The 27,239-nt window shown below is 48.2% G+C and overlaps 2 protein-coding genes across 2 annotated transcripts; one reads left to right on the top strand and one right to left on the bottom strand.

Annotated features, from left to right (window-relative positions):
* Window positions 1-10: 10 nt before the first annotated feature.
* Window positions 11-535, top strand: MBOAT4 (membrane bound O-acyltransferase domain containing 4; the record flags this gene model as incomplete). The annotated part of the gene is made up of 1 exon (XM_009073292.1): window positions 11-535. A coding segment is annotated over one exon (525 nt), but the record flags the coding sequence as incomplete, so codon positions are not given.
* A 3,077-nt stretch (window positions 536-3,612) lies between these two features.
* Window positions 3,613-25,335, bottom strand: LOC103800898 (tyrosine-protein kinase SgK223). The gene is made up of 5 exons (XM_009073291.1): window positions 24,979-25,335; window positions 21,816-23,626; window positions 12,411-12,568; window positions 8,388-9,118; window positions 3,613-4,931 (listed from the first exon to the last, which is right to left on the bottom strand). The coding sequence occupies exons 1-5, from the start codon at window positions 25,333-25,335 to the stop codon at window positions 3,894-3,896; spliced, it is 4,095 nt and encodes a 1,364-aa protein (XP_009071539.1). The 3' UTR covers window positions 3,613-3,893.
* Between the last annotated feature and the right edge of the window lie 1,904 nt (window positions 25,336-27,239).

The raw sequence follows: 27,239 nt of genomic DNA on the forward strand, positions 1-27,239 counted from the left end.
CTATCTGCACTGGGTGCTGGACGAGGCGCTGCTAGAGCTGTCGGGCTTTGGGCCGGAGGCAGGGCAGGGAGACCTTTCCATCCATGACCTGTGGACACTGGAGACCACGCACCGCCTCGCCGTCTTCACCCGAACCTGGAACAAGAGCACATCCCGCTGGCTGAGGAGACTGATCTTCCAGCGCTGCCCCGTTCGGCCGCTCCTAGCCACCTTTGCCTTCTCTGCCTGGTGGCATGGGCTCCGGCCTGGGCAGGTGTTTGGTTTCCTGTGCTGGGCCGTCATGGTTCAGGCTGACTACCGCATCCACGCCTTCCTCGGCGCCTGGGCCACCTCCCGGGGGACGAAGCTCCTCTACCGTGGCACAACCTGGGTCTTCACACAGCTCATCGCTGCCTACATCCTGGTGGCTGTGGAGACCGAGAGCTTCTCCACGCTCTGTCTGCTCTGGACTTCCTGCAGCAGCATCCTTCCCCTCTCTTACGGCCTCGCACTGCTGCTGCTGCTGCTGCTTGCCAAGAAGCCAAAGTGGAATTGAGCCTGTCCTGAGGTAACTTGTGGGGCCAGTGGGTTATGTTCCTGCACATGTAAGCATCCAGGGTGAGAAGTGCTGTTTGCAAAGCAATCACCTATAACACATCTCTGGAAAACTAGGTTGGCTTTTACTCCTGGGATATCCCCCAGCTTTGAGGGATGCTCTGAAGCAGGGAGGCAGGGTCACCAGACCACTGGGTAAGAAGGCTTCTAGCAGCACTGCCCAGTGCTTATCCTGGGGCTTTGGGTGTTGGCCTCATCTCATGTAGGAAGCACAGAACCTCCTCACCAAACTCACCTGTGCTACAAATGCACCAGTCAGCAACTGTGCCCAGCTCCTGGGAATCTGTCCTCCAGGGGGATAGCAGGCACTGGCAGAGAGCTGTCTTGCCACCTTTCTTGTTTGCATGGACTGCTGGGAACCTGGGCACTCAGAAGGAGGCTAGGAGGCTGCTTGGGGGCAGCACAAGACAAGAAACGCCCCTCTCTTCACCCAGCAGTATCACTGAGATGCATGGGTTTGTGGTGCTTGCCCAGCAATTGCTTCTCAGCACTATCCCTATGGCATGTGGACCCCAAACTGTGTTCCCAATTAGACATCTCCTGCAATCCCCACTCCCCCTGAGTGGGTGACATGCTTGGCCCCCAGGGTGCAGGGTCAGCTATGTTCTCTGCCACATGGGAAAGAGGAATGATCCATCCCCTCCACCATTCCTGCAGAGGTTCCTGGGCACAGGGACAAGAATGCCTGCTAGAAAAAGGGGAGCTGCTGCCCATGGCATGGTGAGGACCACACAGGCAAGGTGGGGATGAGCCAGCAAAGTCCTCAAACTCAGCTGCGGCATTCAGCTGAGACTTAGGTGTCACTTTCCCCACAACAGCTACACAGCAGAAACCCTAATGCACTTCTCCAGTTCAAGCACTGACCTTAGGACCCAAAACCTAGGGACTGTTTAGGCTGGAGAAGAAGCATGAGCTACCATAGGGGAAAGTATCAGGAAAGCCTGGAGCCAGGAATTTCTGTTTATATGAGAGCAAGAAGCCACTCACACAACTTAAAATAATATAGCTGAAAAAGCTACAGGACTGTTGTTGGCCTCTGGTCTGCTGGGAATACTGCTACAGGGTACCAGGACCAACACCAGAACCAGTCTCAAGTGACCAAACTCAAGGGACAGAGTTTTGATCAGGTTAACACCCCACATCATTCAGGCCCTGTGCCAATACCTCTAACAGTGTTTGTCGTTAAATTGAAATTCAGCTTGGAAAATAGATCCAAACTCGGTTTATGTGGGCTGGTTGGATGTTTGGCTACATCTTGAGTCCTGCTGAGTACCCAACCCAAGCTTTGCAAGGCACTTGCCTTGCATATTATCTCCCCATTGCCAGCGCGGCTTGAATTTATCATGGCCAGGCCCTGTCTCCTTCAGTGCTGTCCTGCAGAGCTGCTGCCAACCTCTTTCCTCCATCCATGCTTAGAAACTGAGTCATCTCTCATCTTATCTCAGAAAAACATGCTGGGCTCCTTCAGACAGGTTCTCCGGCTCTTTCATCACTCTGCTGGTCCATGTGAGACCACATGTAGCAAGTCAGAGACAGACTTTCCAGGGTGATGTGTCCAGGATGGTCCCTGGGACAGTAATTCCAAAGCCATAAGGCTCTTGCCAACCTATATGGGAGGGAAGTGGACCCAAGAGTCAGACACAGGAAAGCCAGTGTATAAAAAAAATCCCTGGCGGCCACAGTTGGAGCCATCCCACATTCTTCCAGCAGGCAGGAACATGCACAGCCTCCGCCCTAAGGGGGTCAGGGGAAATTCATTGCAAATGGGTGCCCAGCCAAGGAACCATCTCCTCCCATCAACAGAAACCATAGCCAAACAGATTTAAAAAAAAGAAATCCAGGTGAGAAGCCTGGAAAAGATTCACAGAAAGTGTATGAAGTGTCAAAAAAACTTGAGGAATTAAAATTCCCCCAAAGAGGAGGCTGGGTCTGGAGGTGAATCAAGGCTGGAGGAAAGCACTCATGAATTTCTCCCTGTCTGAGCTGGGAAGGGGGTAGCTCACTTAGTGAAATCCTGTCTTAGCTAAGCTGATGCCAGGCTCACTCTATGTGTCCCAAACCTACCCTTTTTCCAAAAGCTGCAGAACTGGTGCTAGGAGCAGGGCAGCTCATCTTTGCCTCATGTTGAGGTGAAAGAGTAGAAGAAGCCCACGACCCTTTGGAAGATCTTTTTTTTTTTTTTCTGAGCAGCACAGCTTCTCTACCAAGCTGAGTGTCTGCTCTGTATCTGGACAGAGGGAAAGGGGGTGAAGTGAGCCAGGGCAGTTTCTCCCTCTTTGACTGTGCTCCTGCATCACATCTTTGCAGTGCACCCAGCCCTATGCATTTCTAATTCAAACACCAGCAACAGTAAGACCCTCCCAGCCCACAGGACTGTGCCCCCAGCCTTTCACAGCTCATTTCTCAATAAAGGGGTTAAAAAAATGTGAGAAACAAGGGACAGGTGAATTGCCAGGTGAAGGGAGAGAGCTGGAGGGATGGCAAAAGCGAAGTAACCTGGCCCTGACTTTTCCCCCCAAGGCCTTGGAGGTGAATTGGGGATTTTCCATTTCATTAGCTTTACAAGGGGTAATTCCCAGCATGCAGCATCATCCTCATGAACAGACCCATCCTGGGCTCTCTCTCAGCCTTTCAAATCCAACAGCCTGCATGGCTGCAGCACTAGACAGGAAAGCCATGCTATATGATTATCCAACAAAGGTAACAGGCAGCTGATACTGAATTGCTCACAGTGAAAAATGCAGAGAAACAAGTGGCAATTTTTGGGTTTAAAGCAAGACGCAAAACAGATGCCAAAACCCAAAAAAGATGTGAATTTGAAAACCCTTCCTGATTCTCCCTTGCAAAGGAGCATTATGTAAACTGCCCTTGCTCCCCAGGAGAAGCAGTCAACCATTCACGATTACGGAGCACGGTGGTGGTATTCCAGGGCAAAAAGGCCCTGATGCTTTGGGAGAAGTGGGGACAAGAGGACTGTTCCATAGGTGCAGAAATCAACTCAAGCACACTGAGTTCATTAGAAACATGCACACACAGAGGCAGGAGTTTATTAGTCCACAGTTACCACACCAAAAAAAAAAAAATCCCCTGAAATAGGGATAGGTTGCCTGCTTTGCCTGCTCACAAATTAACAGTGCTGAGGATACTAAATGGGTCTTGTGCACTCTGACTGGAGTGTGAGGCAGGACCTGAAGGTGCATTCACAGCTGAGGTTCAAACCTCTCACACATAGAAGGGCTGTGCACCTTTAGCCACAAGGCAACCAGGAACCCTCAGCTGCCTCTGAGACACATCCAAGGTCAGAGCAGCTGCAGCAGTTTTAATGTGTGTAAGAGGGATGTCGGCTCAGCAGACGCTAAGTACTGGCAGCACAGCCAATCCTCCAGTTCAATGCTCCGTTCGGTGTCCACAGCCCTCTCTGCAAACTTCATCATGAGCAGGGCACGCTTCATGTCCACCCAGTTCTGCAGCACCTGGCGCAGAGCTTCCTCATGGCTCAGGGGCTGCTCCATGAGGTCTTTTCGGGGTCCCCAAAGCAGACACTGCAGCATCCGCTTGGCCTCGGTGATCCGCACACGTTTGATAGGATCTGCTTGCAGCAGCAGGTGGGCCACCTGCTGCAGTCCCCGGGAGTAGATGGACAGGCTGGGTAGAGCAGGGAGGTCCTCAGGGCTGTACTCCTGCTCCCTGAGGTGCACCTTCTCCTCAAAGGGGTTGGGCTGGTGCAGCAGTTCATAGATGAGAATACCAGTCTGAAACTCATCAAACTTCTTGTACTGAGAAGCTGACACAATCTCTGGGGCCAGCCGGGCCTGGCTCTTCTTCAGCTTGGAGTCTCCCGTTCCAGTCCTCTGCTTAGCTTTCAAAAAATTGCTGATGATGAGGCGGGGTAAGTGTTTGTCATCTTTGGCTTTCACACAGCTCATAGGGGGCTTGCAGGGAACAAGTAGGAGGTTCTCCAAGCACAGGTCACGATGGATGATGCCGTGCTCTTTGAGATGCTCCAGGCCATTGCAGAGTTGGAGGAGCAAGAAGCAAACGCGACGTTCATACAGCTCGGGCTTGGCTTGGTGCAACATCACAGAGTCCCTCACGAAGTCGGCAGTGGTCTGGCTTGGCACCTCACGGGTAATGACCACCACACAGTCGTGCTCACTGGCAGTGCGGGAGGGATGGAGGCCATCCCCGGCCATGCCTTTCCCCACATCTGAGGCCAGCAGCATGCTGGAGGGGACGGAGGCCACAAAATGCCCACAGTCCTGCTGGATGTTGAAGTGGACTGGTACTGCAGGGCTGCAATATGAAGCAGCCACTTTGGACTCCTGGGTTTTACAAATCTATGAGGAGAGACCAAAAGAAAATTCTCATCAGCCAGAGACAGGGCAGAGACCAGAAGTTGAGAATCCTAAACTGTGATTTGCAGATGCTAAGGAAGAGAACAGTAAAAGCAGGATGTGCATTGGTCCCTTAAGTATTTTAAGCTATCTTCTGGCTTGAGGATCATTCTTGTCCTGCAACACCCCAACCTTAGCAATCAGATATCTGAGTCACATTTCTGGGCATGCTCCTTTTGCTAGTCAATGCCCAATAATTGCAGGAAAGGAGGACAGTAGTCCTTCCGTGAATAATTTCTGAAGATTTTGTTTCATTGCCAACAGAAGTGATACAGCTTTTACATCAAGGATGTTGTTGAGATAAACTCCTGCAACCCAGGAGACATTCTGCAGAGAGAAAAGCAAAACCTGAGACAGAAAAGGTGCTGCCTCCATCTGTGGAGATGGTTAACACTTGCCTGGACGAGGCCCCATCTGACATGACATGGCCACAAGCATAGAGCTGTTTGGAGTGAGGGGTGGACAGAGACCTCCAGCACTTTCTTCCCACCTAATTCTTCTCTGGCCGTGTGCCCCAGAGCTGCTTTCCCATCCTCCTCAACTATTCCACTTCATGTGTCAGCAGCTACTCTCAACCCCCTGATCAATGGCAAAGGGAAACCAGCAACAAGCTGTGCTCATCAGCACAGGGTGAAAAAACACCAAAGAGAAAACAGGAGCTAACAACAGGCCTAGAAATAAGTAAGAGTGCAGCAAACTCTATGGGGAAAAAAAGCATTTCATAATGTGGATTCTCTTAAACCCACATGACTTCTCTCTTCATTTTGTTATGTATTTTAGCTTTATGACTGCATTAGAGACTAAACAAACTCAAACGCAGGTTTATTATAGGAGTATCCATTAGCTTATGGGGCCTTCGGCATTTCTATTATACTCTTTTTTTTTTTTCCTCCTTTATTTAGTAATGTATTTATATCTCATCCACGGGAATCAGCAACAGGCTGAAACTCAGAATAAAAGGTTTCAAACCCTGGAGCATGCCACTGCCAGTCACAGCATGCGTGCAAAATTGGACAAGAAATCAATTTTGCCTTCGAGTTAAAAAATATGCAAGAATAGAGAGGGAGCTGGAGAAGTGGGCTGCTTTTGTGTTCCTCTTGCAAGGGTTTGAATCTAGGCATTTGCAGGTAATTCACTCAGATGAGACAAGACTGTAGAGACGGGGCATGTTGAATCCTATTGTCCTCTCTTTTCTAAACAAAAATACCCTGCCGTGGCTGCATGCTTATTTCGTGGAAAGACAAGCTTAGGAGAGCTAGGCAGGCTGCAGATTAACTCAGCAGGACCCAGGATGATGCAGAAGGTCCCCCAAATGCAGAGCAGAACTTTCAGCCCTCTGACAAATAAACCTGCTTGTTCCTCCCCACAAAGGAAAGACGTGTAAAGCATAGGAAAAGGGGAGGAACTCCTGGCAAGACAGGACTCTCTGGAAGAATAACTGCGAACAAACGAATACAGGGAGATCTTCCCATTTTCCCTGCCCAGCCATTCTTTGTGACTTTAGCTGCACCAGAGGCATCCTCCATGCTGCAAGCTCCAAGTAGGAGCCTGGGGCTGACTTAGTCATGCATCTTTCAGTGGAGAAAGAAGCCAAGGCATAGAGTGTATCTTGGCTTAATTCCTCTAAAGCCATTTCATGTAAACCTAGCTCTTTCAAAGTGTTATGTCTGCCTGTGCACAGCTCAGACTCTGGCTCCTGCTCCTCAGCAGGCTCCCTGGCTCAAGTCAGATCCTCTGCCTGTTTTGAGCTCTCCAAGTCTAGTTTTAAGTACAGGTCCATAACATCTTTCCTGTCAAAAAATCTATACCAGAAGCCAGGAGGGGCAGCTAGAATCAGTCAACTGTAATGTTTCACAATTATTCCATACTTAGGCTACCAAAAGGATGGTGGCACAGAGGAACATTGCAGGAGCTGTATCCATGCATGTGGGTAAACACATACACAACATCACTATGCTGGCATAGAGTACAGCCTTGTTGGGAGTGGGTTTGGCTTTGTTAAGATGCTCTGCAGCGTACCGAGGGCACAGAGTAAGCCCACCTCACACACAGGGACACAAGTGCAGTCCTGTTAAGGGGTTGAAATGTGCTGTTTCTGCCTCGGCAAGAATTCGTGCACTACAGCCACGGAGCTGAGCCACTGAGCCCCACCTAACACGTCAGGCGAAAGCAAAGGTATGTGCATGCCACAGTGTACCACAGATTGAAAAGGAGCACAGCAGTTCACCACACAGTACTCAGGTTTCAAGAGGAAAGTTGCAATGGATTTAGGTATAACACACAAGAAAAGCTGCATCTCTGAGTGCTGGACTAGGGGTATTGGTGCAAGACCTTGTCTAACTCTGTTCTCATTATTTACAGCCCTCCTGTTGGTTTGCCTCTATTTCCTTTAGGATATGAACTGGCCTGAAAGATAGCACTTAGCTAAAACATCTCCTTAGGGTTCATAATGGTGGAAACGATTCAGCAGAGATTTTTGTTTTTTCTTGCTTAATGCGTCTCTGACAGTGCTTCTTTGGAAATTACTTTAGGTTTTGAAAACAGCCTGAAGAGTAAGCAGCAATGAGCCATCCCTAGTGTTAAGTCAAAATGGAATTGGAAATCTCTGTATTCAAGTAGTAACACGGATCAAGAACACAAAATCCATGTGATGTCCGTGGAATGGGCTGGATAAGTTTACTTATTCAGGTTTCAAAGAGTTGAACTATTGCACCTGAAGTTTCCATTTCAAACATGTATTCCATAGAGTTATAGGAAAATATTTCAGACCTGACCTCACACAGCATGTCTGGGTCAGCCTTGCATTGTTTAATTGGGATCTGCAAACGCTTATCTCCTGTAGTTTCAAGATCATATAAGCACTCACATGGTTTCTGGGTCAGATCTTCCACTTTCAAAGGCAGGCAGAGGTAAAAATGCTGTCTTTTGAACAGCCTTTCATCAGCTTGTGTCATCAGAGGCGAATGCCTCAATGAGTTTACAACAGTATTTGCACAAAGATGCTTTTAGAGAGAAACTGGGTTTCAGACCCCTTTAGCAATAAGCATCTGACTGGTGCTTGTTACAACAAAAACTACTTCTCCAAATTAACCTTTGCAAGCAGCAGGGAAAAAGTGGCAATTTTGGAAGGGGTTTTACTTGCCAAATTTCACCTGTGAGAAATACAAGCAGAGAAAACAGGCCATTGTGTGCTGATGGTGCTTCTCAAAGGTGTACTGCTAAGTGTGCTTCCCACTCTTTCACTTAAATCCATACACCAGAGAGGGTGAAAAATAGTTTTTAAGGCTCAGTCCCAGCTCAGCTATGGCCCCCCCATGCAGCCTTGGACGCTGCAGCTCTCTGCCTCATCCTCCATCTGAAGGTGGAGATAAGCCTGGATACCCCCTGGTGTGGACTTACCTTCACAGCATAGGTAGTAGAAGGGTCCTTGGAGCAAGTGGCACAGTAATATATCGCATCCCCCGAATCACAACAGGGCTTGTTGCATGTCAGCTTGAAGAGCGACCAGTTGTTCTCATTGAAGTGCAGCTCGTTCTTCTGCTCCCGCATGAAACAGTCCTCACATTTGGCAACCAGGCGCCGCAAGGACTCAGCATAGAGGGCCCCCAGCTTGGTGTACACCCCCTCCTTGCTGTCGATGTTGCTCAGGAGGTTGTGGAGGCTGGAGGCCGATGACACCTGGCTGGACACGCTGAGCTGCGAAGAGGACAGGGACTGGAGGTTTCTGCTGGATGTGCAAGCCCCTGTGCTCTTACCAGTGGTTGAGCCCCAGTAGCTGTTTCCTTTGGAGCCTTTCTCCAGGGACTCGGAGGAGGAGAAGGCGCTGGGGCGGCCCCCCAGGCTGGCTGGGTGGATGAAGGGAGGATCCTCCCGGAGGCAGACATTGGTCTCAGAGTGACTGACATTCAGCCTGGGGCTGGCAGCACTGGCTTTGCCTGAAGATGCCTGTGCCCCAAAAAAACCATCTGGGGAGGACACTGTTCTGATCACTGTCTTCTTCTGGGGCAGAGGGGGTGGGCAGCTGGGGGCAGTGGAGGGACAATCCTCACTGGAGACAGGAAGTAAAGGGGCAGGGAGAAACACTTGGCTCTCAGCTGGAGGGGGCGAGTGGTTTGGCTCAGACGAGTGCCCTAGGAGACAGCAATACACAAGAAGATGCCATGAGTGGCCCTTGCAGGCTGGGTGTGCAAGTCCTTTCCATATCCCTGCCACCCCCTACTGGCTGTCTCTCCCAGGGCCCTGACTGGGAGCAAAGCAGCAAGTCAGGTTATGTCTGAACCCCGTGCTAGTGGGGGTATCCAGCTATTCACAACTGAAAAGTTTAACTGAAGGCATTAGGGATTTAATCCAGTTTAATATAGCAGGTTTGCAAAGCAGGCTGCAACCAGCCATCTAGAGAAATGCACTTCCCCACCCACAAAACCACTCCCCTATGAACTGCACATACAGTAGTAAAAAGCTAGTAGAAGGTAAATATTTGAGCTGTGATGTCATCCACAGGGAGGTAAGAATTAAGCACTTGGTACAAGGACAATCTTTTAAACACAGCCTGTTTCACCTAGGAAGTGCCACCCAGTGCTTCAGCAGTATGGCACGATAAGGAGAGAGTGACTCAGGCTACAAACCTGCAGCCCTCTGGAGCCCTCTGTACCAGAGCAACCCAAGAAGTATACTGAACCTTTCTCTTTGCTTCAGACTGGGTAAGGCTCACTGAGCAAGGCCTGTGATTTTGGCAATTTCCACCCTCCTGAAAAAATCTGGCCTCCCCCCCACTGCCTGTGTCCCCGTGTATTGCCAGACCTGTTTGCTCAGAGGGCAGGCTGGCCCCACTACATACTACTAAACCCCAGGAAACTTCACATGCCACCTGCAGATGGATTGGGTTGAGATGGATGGCTCATTTCAGGCAGCTGTGGCAGCTGTTTTCCTACCCAGGCCAGACTGGACACATGTAATACAGCTACATGCCATGAAAGAAGGGTGACAAAAAAACCCAACAAAACAACACCAGGACAAAATGTGATTTGACATTGAAATAAGGAGCAATAATTTCAGGTCATGGAGACAGAACAAATGAGAAGTGAAGGGGAAATTAAAAAAAGAGATAAAATTATTTAAGGGAACTTTTCTATGCGACTTGAATGACAAGTGAGACTATTGATAAACTTGAGCTCTGCTAACACCTTGCATAAAAATGTAGGTCTTGAAAGGTGCACGGTGGGATTTTGTTCCACACAAGCTTAACAGATAGCAGGATCTATTGCTTCCTTTAAGCCCAGCTTCCAAAGCTGCAGAGTGGTAGCAAACCATCCTCCCTCCTCACAAAGCTGCCTGTGAGGGTTGAGCTGCCAGCAGGAGCTTCCTTACAGTGACTTTCTGCCTACTTCACAGCAACGCCCTGGGGCAGTTTCATGTCAGCCCGCAGCAGGCACTTGTCTCCTGTCTTCAACCCCAAGTGACTCACCAGCAATCATGCACAACCTCCAAGTGCAGGGGCTCATATTCCTGAGCTCCCAGCCTGTCCTGGCATGTCACTTGCAGGCTCAAAGCCGTACCAGCTGTGCCAGAGCAGCAACCTCTGTTAGCCACTCACCGCCTGGGATCACATGAGGTAAGGGCAGATCCCCTAGTCCTCAGCTTACCAAAGTGATTGCTGGCACAATCTGTCCCTGTCCCTCCCCACCAGAGTTTGGTAGCATGATGTCAACTTTCATTTGTCCTCCATTGCCAAAGCTGCCTGCATGCACCTCATGTAATGCACCTCATCATAGCAATATCATTGAGAGACATCTCAGAAATTAGCAGTGCTGACTTTGGCTTCTACAGAAGATGAGTTTCCCACACAAGGCAGTTTCATCACCCCATTTCTGACAATATGCTCAGAAACATCTCTGTAGCAAATGTGAATCAGCACAGGTCTCTCTTGCCCCAGTTCAGCTGAGGAGCATATGGCTCAACAACTGAGATGCATGCCCCAAGCTTCAATGAAAACCCAAGCATCTGCACCACACCCTAAGAGGTCCACAGGAAAGATTCCCTCCACTAAAACCCTGTCAAAAGCCACAGGTAGGGATTGTTCAGCGTGGCACTTCTTGCCACCTCCATCCAAAGGGATTTGACAGAGGATACAGCCAAGAGAAATTCTTCAGCATACAACTCAAGAGCACCCCAACAAAGGCATCTCTGCCAGGACATGCAGCTGAATCCCTGTTTCAAGAGACAAGATTTATTTGAGAGTCTCTTACAGAACAAATGTCAGCACTGGAATCTTTGGCAACTGGTCCACACGCCTAGCCCACAAATTCCAAACTGCTCTTAACTTTTTTTTATGTGCTGTTGGGCTCTGCCCCAAGCAGAGAGTAATGAATTAAACCTTTTCACAGCTTTCTTAACAGTGCTCTGCACCTTCAGCATAGAGTCCTTCTGCATGTTAAGGGCTTAAAAGCTCCCCCCCTTTAATATATTAACATCTGACAGCACAGCCCATTAATTTGAGCTCACCTCACTCAGTTATTGACTGTATACCTTCTTGCTAGCATCAGCAAGAAAAATTGCATTCGGGTATTCATTTAAAAACTCATCTTTCTCATGATGAGTTTAAAGAGTTGCTTCTGTTAGTGGAGGGAGAGAAATCCTCTTGTCACATATAATATTTGACAGCAAATTGCTTCTGTGCACAGCAAGTAAAGATCCAAGATATGGAAGTTTTTCTTACCCCTGTACAATTTCCTGGCACGGTCTCACTCTCAGACTCTAAGCTAGCGGTGGAAAAATGGAGTTTCCAGAGCTCTGGCTCTTAATTTTATTGCTGCACATTGTTGCTCTTGGAAAGACAGAACTTCCACTACACGAAGGTTGCTTTTGCTAAGGAAATACTTTCTGAGCTGCTGAGCACGTTAGTGCATGTCTAAGTTACGCACTGATGAAAAAAGTGACTTCATAGTAAGTATTTTTTAATCTCAGTTAAACGAGTGCAGGCAGATTTTTTCCCCTTCAAGAAATAACTGGGAACACAATGAGAGGGCAAGATCACCTCTAGCACAAGACTCCTTCTGGTACTCCTCAAATCTGTGGAAGACTTTCTATGGCACTGCTACTTGTGACCTCATGAAATGTATGGAGCACAAGCAGGGTAAGGGCAATTGCTTTCAGATGGAGGTTTTATGCAGACAAGAGGAGATCTACAGAGTGAATGATATTGGCACTTGCTGCATGAAAGAGGAAAAAGTCCATGATGTTGATCTGACTCTGCCACATTCATGTTAACTGCATCAAGAGGCAGAAGAGTAGGAGAAGTGGGAAGACAAAGGGTTGCTGGGGGAGCTAGGGGATTGGACTCTCGTGATCCATGCTCTGAGGATGCAGCTCCAGCAGTGGGCCCCAGGTACAATGCTACCTTTCCCATACCCAATGGTCACTTACTGCCATCACTGCCAGTCTGTGTGTCTGAGTCGAGGCTGTCACTGGAACCAGCTGTGAAGCTGACGTGGCCACTCTTGACAAGTGGGCTGAGGCTCTCAGCTGAGCTGTTGCTGACCCTCTCCAACTCAGTGTTATTTGGGTTCATTTTTGGAGTGTGCCTAGAGAGAGTGAAAGAGAACAGACAGGTGACAGCTGGCAAAAGATAGCCTGCATGCAATTGTGCATGGAGACTCAAGTTGAGAGCAGCCTTAGCTTGGTCTGGGCCCATCCATACAGACACTGTGCAGCCTTACATCACACCAGAGCACCTCATTCCTGTGCACTTTTCTTCTTCCTCCAGCACCTGGGGAATCGTATCCCACTTCCTATCTGAGCAGGTTATAGGCTTGCAGTCCCCATGCCAGACCTCATGACAAACTAGCTGTACTTGAGCAGAGAGGGAAAGCCACTAAGCCAAGAGCATTCAGCCCTAGTCTGTGCATCCTTTGCCTGGCATATGTGAGGTCCTGGACCGCATCCCATTTTGGCCACCATCACTGGCAAGTGGGGACCCACCACTGTTTGCCTTCAGAAATGTTCTCAAGAGAAGGGAGTGGCATCACTCCTCCTATTTTACAGAAGGCAGGTTGAGGCTGAGTGTCAGAACACAATTCCTTCATGATGGAGTCATAAGTAAAAGAAGAATCCATCCCTAGGTGCTGCTGTTCCCAACAGTGCATCACAGTTACAACTGACACCTGACAAAAGAAGAAACACCTCTGCAGAGAAGGCGAGTTTGCCAAACTCAGGACCTGCCATGCAATTTTTAATGTAAGACCCACAGTTTTCCATGCAGCTTCCACCTAAAAAAATTAATCAACAAACCATAAACTGGGCTTATAACCTGCCAGGTCATAGTTTAAGAGATCAGTTTAGGCAAGCAGAACTTTTTGCTAAGATAAAGAATTTCCTCTGCATTTTCTTCATTTTTTCCACCTTGGAAAACAACAGAAACTGTTAACAGTTAGGGAACACAGCAGAACATAAACACTCCTGGCTTTGGTACAGTTCAGACTCTGTCAGCCAGCAAACAAAGGTTATCCATCCACATTTTTTAAGTCAAACTGCCAATCTGCTGATAAAATTCAACATGTTGGTTAAGAATGTAAAAAGGTTAGTGGCAGACTTGTACAGAATTAAAAGGACTTCCACCAGTTATCTTGCTGGAAGGTATCGGGTGTTTCCTAATCAGACGTTGGAATGACTGCTAAGACAGACAAACAAAAGACATGCACAGTTTTCATGTGGCACCCTGTTCACATGCACAGGATCCCTCCTTGTCCAAAATGAGAGATTTCTATTTGAAGACTGAGAAATGTTTAGTTCCCAATCCAGACAAAGCACTTACTCTTGTGTCCACACCACCACATGGAGAGCAGAGTGTATGAGAAGCCCGGAAGAAACTTCTGCCAGACTTCCTCATTTGCCTGAGCAGTGTTGGTCTAAAAATACTCAGGCACTGATGAAAATAAGTCTTTAAAAACCACTTCAGGTATACCTCAGCAGAGACACTGGTCTTGCACCAGTGATGAATTTACCACAGCAAGCCCCTTGGGGAGGATTTACAAAACTTCACAATGCACCACACAAGTCACAGTTAAAAAACTAAAGAAAGAGAGGGAAGGAGAGGGAAGGAGAGGGAAGGAGAGGGAAGGAGAGGGAAGGAGAGGGAAGGAGAGGGAAGGAGAGGGAAGGAGAGGGAAGGAGAGGGAAGGAGAGGGAAGGAGAGGGAAGGAGAGGGAAGGAGAGGGAAGGAGAGGGAAGGAGAGGGAAGGAGAGGGAAGGAGAGGGAAGGAGAGGGAAGGAGAGGGAAGGAGAGGGAAGGAGAGGGAAGGAGAGGGAAGGAGAGGGAAGGAGAGGGAAGGAGAGGGAAGGAGAGGGAAGGAGAGGGAAGGAGAGGGAAGGAGAGGGAAGGAGAGGGAAGGAGAGGGAAGGAGAGGGAAGGAGAGGGAAGGAGAGGGAAGGAGAGGGAAGGAGAGGGAAGGAGAGGGAAGGAGAGGGAAGGAGAGGGAAGGAGAGGGAAGGAGAGGGAAGGAGAGGGAAGGAGAGGGAAGGAGTGGTTTTTAGTTCTGTTATGACTAATGCTGTTGAAAGCAACCAACTGGACTTAAATAATTTTTTTTTTTTACTACAAGGATATACCTTTATCCTATAACTCTTTCAGATGTTTAACTTTTAGCAAATTGTGGGGGAAAAGCACATGGGTGCACACCCATGCCAGTGCAGTCTGACCTGGCAAGAATCAAAGAAGCATTGGAATCCATAAGAAAAGCAGATTTTGCAAAAAAGCCAGTCTTGATTTGCACAGATGAGATGTTTTCTAACACCTTCCACCCCCCACCCCCCAGAAAAGTCAGTGCATTTCTCTTTCTTTCCCATCACTAAACACAAATTCACAGCGCTGCCTTACCATTCCCGCACTCAGAGAGAGATGGGACTTTGCTCGGCGCGGTCCAAGGTCCACTGTGCACGACCACACCTATTCCTCCAAGCAACCTGGTCGCAAGGCAGTGTCTGCCAGGACCGTGCTGGCTGCTGCCTTTGCTGAGCTCAGTGTCACAGTGAAGTCAGATGCACAGCGAGCCCCGTTTCCTCTCCGTACCGCCGTGACTTATGTAAAATGCAGTTCCTGAATAGGCGCACCGAAATAGAAATTGTTTGCCGCTTAAACGACATCCTGCTCTTGTTTCAGATGTTACAGCCAGGGCAGCTAATGCCTTCTGGAAATACCTCTGCTTTACATCTTTTTCTTTTCCTCTGGGCTGCTTGAAGCCCAGGTTGCAGCCTGCACAGATCAAAATACCACCCACTATACCAAAGAATTACTGAAAGTACTTGCAAGGGTCAAACTTTCCCATTTCAGTAAAATTCCACCCCAAGATCTGAACAGCTCATCACTGCGACAGCCTGTGGGATTCAGATTTACAATTAACCCAAACTTCCCCTGCTTTGTTAATGTTCCTTCCACCACACGTGAGCACAAGGGTACAGGTGGCTATTCTCCATCTTACCCTTTTCACCAAAGGATATTGGAAAAAAAGAGAAACAATCCATCTTAAACCTGAAGAAAACATCGGGATTGTCCCCCCTGCCACCAGTTTGCAAACATCTGTGGGCTACATTCCCCTTCAGAAAGATGTAACACTGGTTAATTTACATCCATTTCAGAAATGCCTGCTCGTGACTTAAATGTAACCAGCAACTTGAAGAGCAGCACCCAGAGCCTCCTCCATGTGCCTGTGCATAAAGAACAGGTTACGAGAGTCAGCTCTCACAATCTAATAACCTAAACTCACATGATTTCACAGATGTCCAGCTCTCCAAATTATTCTGGTGGATTTAAATACACTCCAATTACTCAATATCCTCCATGCAACACGCTAGCATATTCAAGCAACCCTTCCTGTTCACTATTCCCCAGTTTTCCCATCATAAATCATGTCATCCAGCTGACTTTCCGCATGATTCCCACAGTCCTGCCTAAAACAAGTAAAGACGGGAAACAGTGGTCTTGTGAAAAACCAAACCAAACAAAAAACCCCCCAAAATGTACAGTTTGGAGTTCTATAACACTGAAAATGGATCCAAATTGTTTCCCATGCCCTATGTTGCATCACTGGCCAGGGCATGCTTCATCTTTCCCATGACTCATATTCAAGCAGTAACTATGTGTTTAATTTCACATTTCTTAGCAGATTGGGGGCCCACCTGATGTTGCTGCACAACTACAGTATCACCAACCACATGCGTTGCACCTATCAGAGAGAGTGGGGATGGGCACCCATGGTGATGGGCATGGCTCCCCCAACTGCAGCAGACACACATGCATTGGGATATTGCCCCACAGACCCCTGGACTCTAGATATACCTTCATCTTGAATTTCCTGTCAGGGATTTGACATGCAGGTCTGGTTACCTTCCACAAGAGACAGGAAGGTTTTGAGAGTGGTAGAAGGGCACTCAGGCACAAGAGCTGCAAGGCTCCTGCAAGGCTGCACGCATGATGGCAACAGTGGAGGATGCTGCCAGGCATCTCTCCCCTGCACAGAGACCTGTTCACAAGGCACACCTGCTCTTCAGTCCCATCATAGGGGTTTCTCAACCTTGCTGTGTCAGCCGGAGGGGCTCACTCCTTAGCACAGATGACAGGACTTGAACAGGTAACAGAGATGCTGAGCTTTATAAATCATGTCACAGGGGAATGAGAGGAGGAGAACAGAGAACTCACACAAATCACCACAAACCAAACTGCACTCCAGGAGATGTTTGGTGACAATGTCAACAAGAGACCCCCTCCCAGAATAAAATAACGGAACTAATGCACTGAAGAGAGAAAAGCCAGACTGCATTACAGCATCAAACATAACATATGGCTGGGCCTAATTATTACACAAGAGGAAGCATGATTATACCATATGCTTCTCTATCATGAAACGTTAATAATTATATCTTCCTCCTCTCTCCACTGCTGTTTCTTCCAGCATCTTCCCCTGGATGCACAGGGAAGTTAAAACCCAGCATACAGGAGATTACAACATTTGAAGTTTAGATTTGTACTTATCCTTCTGCTACCAGTTGGCAAATGTGGAGAAACCAAAACTGAGGTAAAGGAAAGAGAGGATTTTGAAACACTCCTAGCTCTGCTCAGAAGAGCACACCGCTCCTCCCTGTACAAACAGGGTTTTACATAGCGCAGGTTAAGTTGAAACAAGGGTTTGGAGTCTGGAGATGCATGGGAAAATTCAGATGGGGTGCAGAATTAAGATGGTAGATGGGTCAAAAATTAAGTCACTGCATACTCTGATGTGGTGAAGAAGATCACAAATCTCATTACAATTTCCAACACTCTGCTTTTTTAAGTGGCAAGGCAGGAAACACACAGAAGACTGAATGACTTTCATTTTAAAAGAAACAAACTCTCCTAAAAGATTGACTGATAAATCACAACCTTTTAAAAATGGTTCAATGGCAGAAACAGCATGAGAAATTCCTGATTAATTTCAGATAAAAAACACAAGGGGAATCCAGAAAGTGTATTGCCTCCCTATCCTGGAGCATAATTCTCTCTGCTGCTTAAGCAGTACCCTCCCTTCTTTGCTTTATTTACTTATTAATTATGTACTTAATTAGATGCCATCCAGTTTCTTATTTATTTATTATCATTTATTGTTTTAATAATAATAAATCTGGCTTGTCCTCGATCAAATGGCAAGTACCAGCTGTCATCCCTAGTTACAGAGAAGAGGATCAAAATTTGGGACCCATATGACTTTCAGTTGCATTTGCAATTGCCACAGCAGCTCCATGATGCCAGTCTACTTTTGTCACTGGGGTACACCCTGATACTGAGCTCCAAAGAGAAATGGGTGCCTCAGGAATGGTAAGAAAAGAGGAATATTCTGCCTTGGGTACAGTGCTGCTCCATCACAGACCGATTCCTGGCAAGGAACACAGCACTGCCCACCAGCCAGTACAGACTCCCCAGTGAGGAACCAACCTGGCTCTTTTCCTTGTGATCAAATTCCCAACATTGTAGGTTTTTTGCAACACTCTTGTTTTCTGTTCCCTCTGGCAACAAGCAGTGGCAGCAGCACCGTAACATGCAATCTTGGCACACCTCAAGCTCTTTTGTCCTGGATGCTTTCAGCGATGACAGGTGTTGGGAAGTGCTGTGCTACACACCTTTGTTGCCCCAAGCAAGTGCATTCAGCAAATTTCAGAAGCTATCTATGGCACTGCCTTTTGAAGGTGGCATTAATTATGATGAAAAGAGCTCAAGAGGCAACAGCTCGAGATGCAAAGCAGCATCACTGTTCTTTAAGAGGCATGTAAAATAAATTAACCATCAAGGTTTTCCAGACTAGAAGAAACCACAAGGATTTTGTAGCCTAGCCCTCTGAGTAAGAGAGACATAAATTTCAGCAAAGATTCATTCCTTGTGCCAAGAAACTGAAGGCCATGCTAGAGCATTTCATACCAAATAACCTTTAAATCACCATTGCACAAACAAGTCCTGGGGATCCCAGTTTCCTTAGTGAGCCCTTAGCCAACTACCTTCCCAGCTTCTGGAAGAGGACCAGCCACCATCTTCCCTTTCCAATCTCTTTCCTCTTGTAATTAAACTTATTTGTCACTCTGTTTCAGATCAAGCAAATCTTAAATATCTATAATCTTTCAAACAAGCAGGAAAAGAGGATTGTATGAAGAAACAGTTGCAAGAGATCCAGAGTAGCTTTATATAGGCTGAAACAGGCACAAATTCATTTTCCTTTTTTGTGCCAACTCCTAAACCCCCTAAAATAGCTCCTTCCACCATCCTAAGAGACAGCTTACTCCAAAACCAGAGTTTCCTCCGTGTCTGGCAGAAATTTACCCTGTAAAAACTTTTTTGAGCTGTTAGAGCCAAGATGAACAAAACAAAATCCACAGACTCATTTTTTCTTTCTCCGCTTTTTAACTTGTTCAAACACACATGCAAGTTTTCTTTAAAATAAGCAATTCAGTTTAATTACGAAAGTCAAACAGGCAGATGTCATTTTCCAGCATGAAATCAAATACCTTGCTGCAGCTTGAGATCCAGAAGGGAAAAGGACAGTTACACGCCTTCCTTGCAGCTAAGATGAACCCTGGTTTGCTAAGCCTCCAGTCCCATGCCTGTGCCACAACCAGCTCTATGCTGGCTTCATCTCCCTCCATCCACAGAAGGAGCCTTTGTGCCACCATGGAATGTCTTGGGCTGAGGTGCTCTGTCTCTGTGAGGGACTATGTAAGCATAACAGAAGGATCAGTGGTTCTTCCATTAGAGACAAGCACATGTCCACAGACTGCCCAGGCCTAGGAGAACAGGAATGTGCCTCAGAGTCATCTTTGTGCCTCTCCTTCTTCAGGCATTTGGCTGAAGCCCAGGAAGAACAGAGGAACCTCCAGCACCAGGTCAGAGCTATGTCATGGCCCAAAGCTGCAAGCAACGACAGCCTAGGATAACACAGTCCCACTACGCTGATGTTACTGGTTGCACAGGTATAGCTATCCCTCCCTCCGCCCTGGTTCCTGCAGTGACACTCTCAGAGGAGTCACATTTGAGACGAAAACATGAGCATCCCCAAAGCAAACAAACAAAGCAATCATCTGGGTTTGCACGGCTTGTGAAACCTGCTGTCTGATCAGATAGTTCCTCATGGCTCCCGGGCTGGCTGCGCTGGGCAGCCAGAGGGAGGGCTATGCTCTTCTGAGCAAGGCATCCCAGGGCTCAGCTGCAGGCATCAAGGCCTTTAGGAGACAAATACCTATAGCACAACACATGCCCTACAGCCACAGGGGGTAAAAGCGATAGCAGCACCTACCTCAACCACCTGGCAGGGTTTATGGCTCTGCCAGACATCCCAGCCACAGATGCCACGTGTTTCCTGACCTCAGATTCCCTGACCGCTTTCACACAGGCTTTCTAGCACACAGGCATGTTCAGCATGACTCAAAAGCAACTGTTACAATTGGCACAGCACAATCACACCAGGAGCATGAGACAGCCCCTCCAAGGAGTGGAAAATGCTCCACACCCCTCAGGATGGATCATCATAACCCCCCATGGAGGGCACCAGCAGGGCATGCTCTTGGCTTTGGAGTACAGCTGCTCCAAGTCACCCAGCCAAGGAGACACTCTGATATGGCAAGAAACCCCGTGCCTCCTCCCAGCACTCCTGAAGGCAGAAAAGAGACTCCAAGCAGTGCCAGGGAAGCATTCTTTCCCCTAGTACAGACAAAGGGCTGTGCATGGCTGCTCCTCCATGAGCAGGAGCTCCTAGCACTGCAAATGGAAGATGCTAATGGGATATATATTGCTGAGTTAGAGTGCCACCACCATTCTGACCTGCACAGTGACCTCCATCTGCTCTACAGGGGAAGGAATCGTGTCCTAGAGGACTTTTAGAAGGCAGCTTGGTGTTTCCTATATGATCACAGTTTGGCAGCATCATACCATCTATACTGGGCCTCAACAACACCTCATGCAGCCAATACAACCCCAAGCCACAGGCTGCTAGGAGACACCAAATGGCATCTGTATGCTCACTTGCTTGTGGACCTTTCCTTTCCTCTGACTCCAAGCAGGCATGCAGCATCACAGCAGAAAGCCCAGCATTAAGGAGAGCTAAAGCCACTTGTTCATCTCTTCCCTTTCCTTGAGAAACCTCATTTATTCACCTCTTGTTCCATTTAAAACACTAGTTCCCTGGGCTAGCCAACCCCCAAACACATTGAAAATTCACAGTCTCGACCTGGAGGTCACTGATGCCTACACATAAGCTTGACCATGGACTCCAAGAGGAAGTTCTTCTCCAAACACCCATCCCTTCTTCTCTTGTCTTTTAAATCAAGGAGCTGGAGTCAAAGCTGTTATGCAATGCAGAGTTTCAGGTAACAAAACTGAAACACACAATACAGCAAACACAGGACACCTGCAGAAGGTGAAAGTGTCCCTCTCCAGTATGTTCAGACAACCTAATGCACAGACAGGAAATCAAATTTTCTTTCTCCATTTCACCTTCATTTTTTCCCCCCATTTTTCTCCCCCTTTTTTTTTTGGATGATACACACAGCTGCATATACTGAATGCACACAAACTATTGTAAGCTGGGTTTTTTTCAAATTGCTTAGCAGAACTGCTTCCTTCCCAGATGGATAGCTCTCCCTCACTGACATTTGTTTTCTGGGGCCTGCAGTTGCCCTGCCTGCAAATCTGACTTCCACGAGAGCAGTAAACAGAGAAGCCAGGTGACTCCCACACATAACAAGCCCACATTAGGCAAGCTCGAATTACCTGCTTGCAGGTAAGGAGCCCTCCCTGGGAAACTGGCTTCAAGAGTTCACCTCGAAAGCAAAAAAGACATTAGAGCCAAATTGAAAATGTGGATTTTGGAGGCCCTAGTTATTACTGTCAAGAGAATTTGCCCAGTTCCACCTACAAGATGAGATTGCAACCCCAGATTTTCTATCCTATTCAACATCAAGGAACTGTGCCAAGACAGAACAAAACTGACTTGGGAAACACCAGCCATCCCAGGCACAGATCTTGTTCTCACTTGAATATTGGGACTCAAGGCTGTATCTTGCAGCCCTGAAGGGTTTTTGCAAGTGCGCATGACATTCAAACCAAGACTTGCAAAGATCAGACAGCTTTTCAGAGTAAAAAGGTAAGTAGCTTTTGAGAACTGCAGTCACCTCCCATGCTCCTGAAAGCCCACCTTTGAACAGAAAGGAAGAAAAAAAGAATGGGAAGCACCTCCAAGTCAATGAACCCATGCAGAAAACATGCCAATTGCAAGTGGTTAATAGACAACCACGCACACACTCACAGGGCTGTACCTGGACTGCTTTTTCGGTGGTGGTGGCGGCGGCACAAACTCCATACCATTACTCTTGTCTTTAGGGAAATCGAAGGAGAAAGAAGATGATTTGGTGATTCCAGGCTGGGTCTCCAGCATTGGGCTGTCATCCACAAGGTCAGTACCAGCTCTTCCGTTCTCAGCTCCTACTGCCCATGGATGGATGAAGAGCTCCTGCTCCTCCTCCTGCTCTTCCTCCTCCTCTATTCGGGACTGTTTAGTCCATATTGGGGTGTAGTATTTCTGCCTCCTGTCATAGGACGAGCCTGCCAGGCCTCTACTGGACTCCTCCATAGAGACCCCATTCACATGAGTGGACAGAGAAGGAGATGCCCCAAAGGCACCTGTATCAGCATAGCAACTTGGCAGTAGCTGAATACCAGCTTCATCGTGGCTGTTGTCATCAGCAAACCTTGCCACATGGGAGCTTGTTGGGGGTACACGGTTCCCCTCGCTGCCTGGCTGGCTGTTTTTGGACATCTTTGGGGGAATGGCTGGACTCTCAGTAAGTGAGGACTTAGCAGGAGCTGATAGATGAAATCTTGGGCTATTTTCATTTCCAGATGCTTGAAAAATCTGTCCAGACTCAATGGTAGGTGATGAACTCCCAAAATCGGGGTGGGAAGTGGGGCTGATACATGGCCATTGAACTCCTACTGCTGAGTCAGGGCTGCTGAGGAATATTGTCTTGTGATCATCCTCAGTGTGTGCTGTCATTATAGTTATCTTTGCTGCCACCTGGCCAGTGGAGTCCTGGTATTCCTTCTCACCTCCCAAAGCCCAGCCACCATCCCTCCTTGACCCATCAGCTTGCTCCTTGACAGCGCCAAGAGATGACTTCTCTGCTTTTACCTGTCTGCTGGCAGCCTTCATCTGTGCCTTCCTCCGCTTGGTGCTCTCAGCATAGATGGGATCACCGTGGGCTGGCTCAGCGAGGCGAGGGCGCTGCGGCTCCACCAGAGCCTGCTGAGGGGTGCTCAGACTCTCAGTCCGGGGGCCTCCAGCGACAGAGGGCTCCCCGGGGGAAGGCGAGTCCTCATCCTCCTGGGACAAAGCAAAGGCCTTGCTGCTCCCCATGCTCTCAGGCTCAGGGTGGAGAGTCAGCTTTTTCCTCTCTGAACACAGGGCATAGCGGAGGGGATCACCCTGGTCTTTCGTGATGCAGAAGGCTGTGTTCACAGCTCTGCGCTCCTCTTCACTTAACTTGACTGCCTGGCCACTTGGCCTGGGAATCTCAGGAGCATCCCGCTGCCTCCATCCACAGGGAGCATGACTCTCCTTTTCACACTGTGCAGCCTTTCCCTCTGTGCAACACGGCTCCCGTAAGTCAAGGTGCTCTCTGTGACAGTTCGTGATTGAACAGTACTCGCCTCCTTCGCTTTCGAAACTGGAGGAGATGTGACCACAGTCGCCCCCAGAAGGGAGTGCAGTTCCCTCTCTGGCTTGGGAAGGAGGGTTTCTGTGGGAGTTTGTGGTGCTTCTGTCCCCCAAGGCAGACGGATTAGGACAGGGGGTCCGATGAGGCAGGGCAAACTTGTCTTTGACTCTGTCCTTCTGCTTGCCCACCTCACCCACAAGTACCAGGCTGTGGACGGAGACATTTCTCTCCACTCGACTCTCCAGGCTGTGCAGACCCACCATGGAGCAGCTAGGAGGACAGCAAGACAAGCAGTCGCTGGGTGCGTTGTGAAGGAAGGGCTTTCTCACACCACCATTGCCAAAATTGTCAAGGCAGATCCGCTGTGCATCTCCTGATTTCAGAAGGAGCTGCTTGCCAGAAATCATGCCCCAGCTGACCTGCATGTGTCAAAGAGACAAGTGCACTGTCAGGACATGCATATGCAAAATGCAAGAGAAATAAAATTAAAAGCCCACAAGCCGCAAAACCAAAATCCCAATTTTGCACAATAATCCTCTGACATTCACCATCTGTTTTGCTGTGCTCACCCCACCAATAACTTCCACAAATCTTTCCTACTTAAATGACACTTATCGTATTTTCTGGACCATTTGCAATCCTTGCATTGCCAACAATGGCAGCACACTGGAATAAGGCATTCTCCTTTCTCTTTCTATGGGTTTACTGCCAGAAATATGTCCAACTTGTCATCCTGTCTGTGAATCACCATGCAATTAAAGACTTGGAGAAGGAATATTTGCACCTCTCTCTGCTTATATTCATTTCATTTCACACTGCTCCAGAGTGTGTGACTCCGGAACACAGACACAGACTATCACAGGTTATCCTGGGATAGCAGTTTGGCTATACTCAGCAGTAGAAATTGGGGATTAGTCAGGGAAATGTATCTGAAATCTCATCGTTGGAGGGAGATCTATCCTGCTTGCCAAGGGAGGAGTGGGAGAGGCAGAGGGTAACACGTGCCTATGACGCGACCCCCATTCCAGGGTCGGAAAACTCATCCTGGGGCCAAATCTGCCTGCACAGATCAAACACCACCCATGATGACAACTTGCACTTGTGTGCCCTTTACTCCTAGAAAAGAAAGGGATAGCAATGGGGGGCTAAGAAGAGAGCCAGTGAGCCCTGACTCTCCTCTGGGGCAAGGGAAGATAGGAGCACCACTATGCCACAGGCAGGTGACAGCAGCCCACGCTCCACTCTGCGTGGCTGGGGCAGAGCTGATATCAGCTAGGCAGGGCGAGAACAGCACCACCCATCTCAATAGTAACTCAAACTACTGGGCTTGCCAGTTCAAAGGCAGGCAGCAGTGCTACACCCAGAAGGCATTACTGCTCTGGCAAAGGTTGGGAGACCGTGGAGTAGAAAGGTAGTGCACTTTCTTCCTCACCCCCAAAGACCATGGATCCAGTTGTACTGAAACCTGACAGGACATCTTTTCAGTAAATCTTCCCAGGAAAATAACTGTAACCCAAATCCTCATTAAAAATCCAGAAGTTCCTAAGCAAACAATGTGTTTTTAAGCTCCTTTGCACATGACTTGTTAGCAACAGTCCAGCCAGCTTCACTCAAAGATACTTTGAGAAGCTAATACATGGCTTAAAAACCTCAGTCAAGACCAGAAGGAAAAACAAAGGGAAGGAAACAGTTTTAACAGATATTCCTAGCACTCTGAAGGGAAGGAAAGGTAAGTAACGGGAAGTCATACTTCAACTGGATTAGTCATTACCTGTGACAGATCTGCATTCATATTCACATCCACCCACGCGTCAGAAACATCCGAGTTTATCATCGTTGGCTTCACAGCAATTGTTGGCTTTGAGAAGGGGGAAGTATTTACACCTTCGTCTTCCAGTGCGAGGCTCTCAGGCTTGCTGCTAACTCCATTCGGGAGCACGCCACAAGCTCCCACATCTGAGGGTGTCTGCAGCCGATGGGAACTCTTCGGGCTGAAGCAATTTTTGCAGGAGCCAGGTTTCCAAACGTGTTCCACAAAGTCACTGCACGCAGACATCTTCATATCCTCGCGGGTCAGACCGAGAGCCCACTGCATCTTCTGCACTGTCCTCTGCTGCTCATTTTGCATTTGCTCTGGAGCCACTCTTGAAGATCACCTAGTTAGCTGGAAAGGCACAACACTCTCTGATTAGTTTGATTATGCCCCAAAATGGGAAGATTCTCAATAGGACAGGTGATAATTACACTTACTCTGCCTTCATCACAAAGGCATATTGTTTACAAGACTTTTTTCACTGCCTAGCTAAAGCCCACACAATCACTTGAAAAGCCTCAACTTCTAAGCATAGCTCTGTAATAGAGAAGACATCAAGTAAGCAGCATTCCTATGTGATTTAATACCCTGTTTAATGAGCATGCAATGTTTAGATCAAGGGTAAAGAAAAGGGGTCTTGAATATGGCTGTTCACAGTCCCACAGGCAGAGCCAGGCAGCAAAAATGCCTTCTCCAAAGTGGCATCCTCCCTGGAAAATAAAAGGGCAGGGAGATACAAGCACTAGAATCAGTAACTGTGTAACCAAGGGGACCAGCAACAACCTTCCTTCACCCAGAAGCACCACCGTGATTGCTGCCGTGGCACACAAAGCCTTCTCCCACCCAGTGCAACAGAGAAAGGCAATCAGTGAGGCTGGGGCTGGCACTGATTTGAGCAAGTGTCTGGCAGAAAGCTCTTATCTGGTTTGCCAAGAGCCACAAATAACAGTGTCAGCTCGCTGAAACGATTCATTGTCTGCAAGGGGAGAAACGTTTTGCTCTTGCATTACTTACAGGCAAGGATTCCTTCCCATCTTCCTTCCCCAGGAGGAAATGCCCCAGGAACAAGACATTCCTGCATTCCTGTGCCCCCCCTCCCTTCCTGGCCAGGTCTCATTGCACTCAGCCAGTAGCTACCTGGAATTAACAACTTTGGAGATACTTCAGAGGAGGACTCCCACAAAGATTGGTGGATTAGGGAAGAGAAGATCAGAGAATGCAACTAAATGAGAAAAACTGCAGCCGGCTGCTTTGACTGTCAGGGCACACAATTCCCCCACGTGGCTCCACAGAGTCCTACCTCACCTAGCCGACTTTAGGTCATCATCTCCTGGCCAAATGACCCCCAGGCAAACTGAGACTCCTTCCCTGAAGGACTCCAGCTGAACAAGCATTTTTACAACGGCACATCAGCAAAATTTACCAGCCCGATCCTTCAGCCCTTTCTCCATGCAGGCATGCTGGAACATCACCAGAGCTATGGACACCTTTGCAGCTGCATGCACCCCCAAAACAGCTTGCACTTCAGTAAGGACTCTCACCTCTGGACTCAGGGATGCTCTGCCCAGCCTCTCCAACAGCCACCCACACTGCATGGCATAAGGAAAGACTCCTAATAAGAGCCTGGGTGAGATAAAGTGAAGGGGGAGAGAGACACTGACCCACAACCATCACCTGAATTCAAATGCCACCAGATCACGGTGTCTGATCAGCTAAAGCATTAGTACCTGCAGACTCCTTCTGTCTGGTAGCCTGATAAATTGGGATCTGTTCCTCGAAAAATCATACAAAAAGGGGATATCAATTGGATTTACAAATCAGATTGTCTCTCTCTTTTTAGGGAAGAGACTGTTTTAGCCATGTTTTCCCATGGACTTCAGTCTGAATTAACCAAAGGACAGCAAATCGCTCTGGCATATTCCAACACCTGTAATGAGATTAGCAATATCTGCAGGGAAAACACCTTTAAAAAATACTATATTCTTTGTTTCCTTTCAGATCTAGCAGGCCGTGTCCGGCATCACCCAAAGATGAACAAGTGTCTTGATGAGAGCCAGCAAAGAAAAAAGAAAAATCAAAGGGAGGTAAGCAAGCACCAGAGCCAGGAAAAACTCCACTTCTGGTTAAACATTCGCGGCTGCCAACTGCCTGCTAAAGACCGGGGTTTCCCTGCGGCGGTGTCTCGCTGCCCGGCCCGCGGGCAGCCGGCCCCGTGGCCA

The sequence above is a fragment of the Acanthisitta chloris genome, unplaced genomic scaffold (genome assembly GCF_000695815.1).
Source record: "Acanthisitta chloris isolate BGI_N310 unplaced genomic scaffold, ASM69581v1 scaffold37214, whole genome shotgun sequence".
Classification (NCBI taxonomy): domain Eukaryota; kingdom Metazoa; phylum Chordata; class Aves; order Passeriformes; family Acanthisittidae; genus Acanthisitta; species Acanthisitta chloris.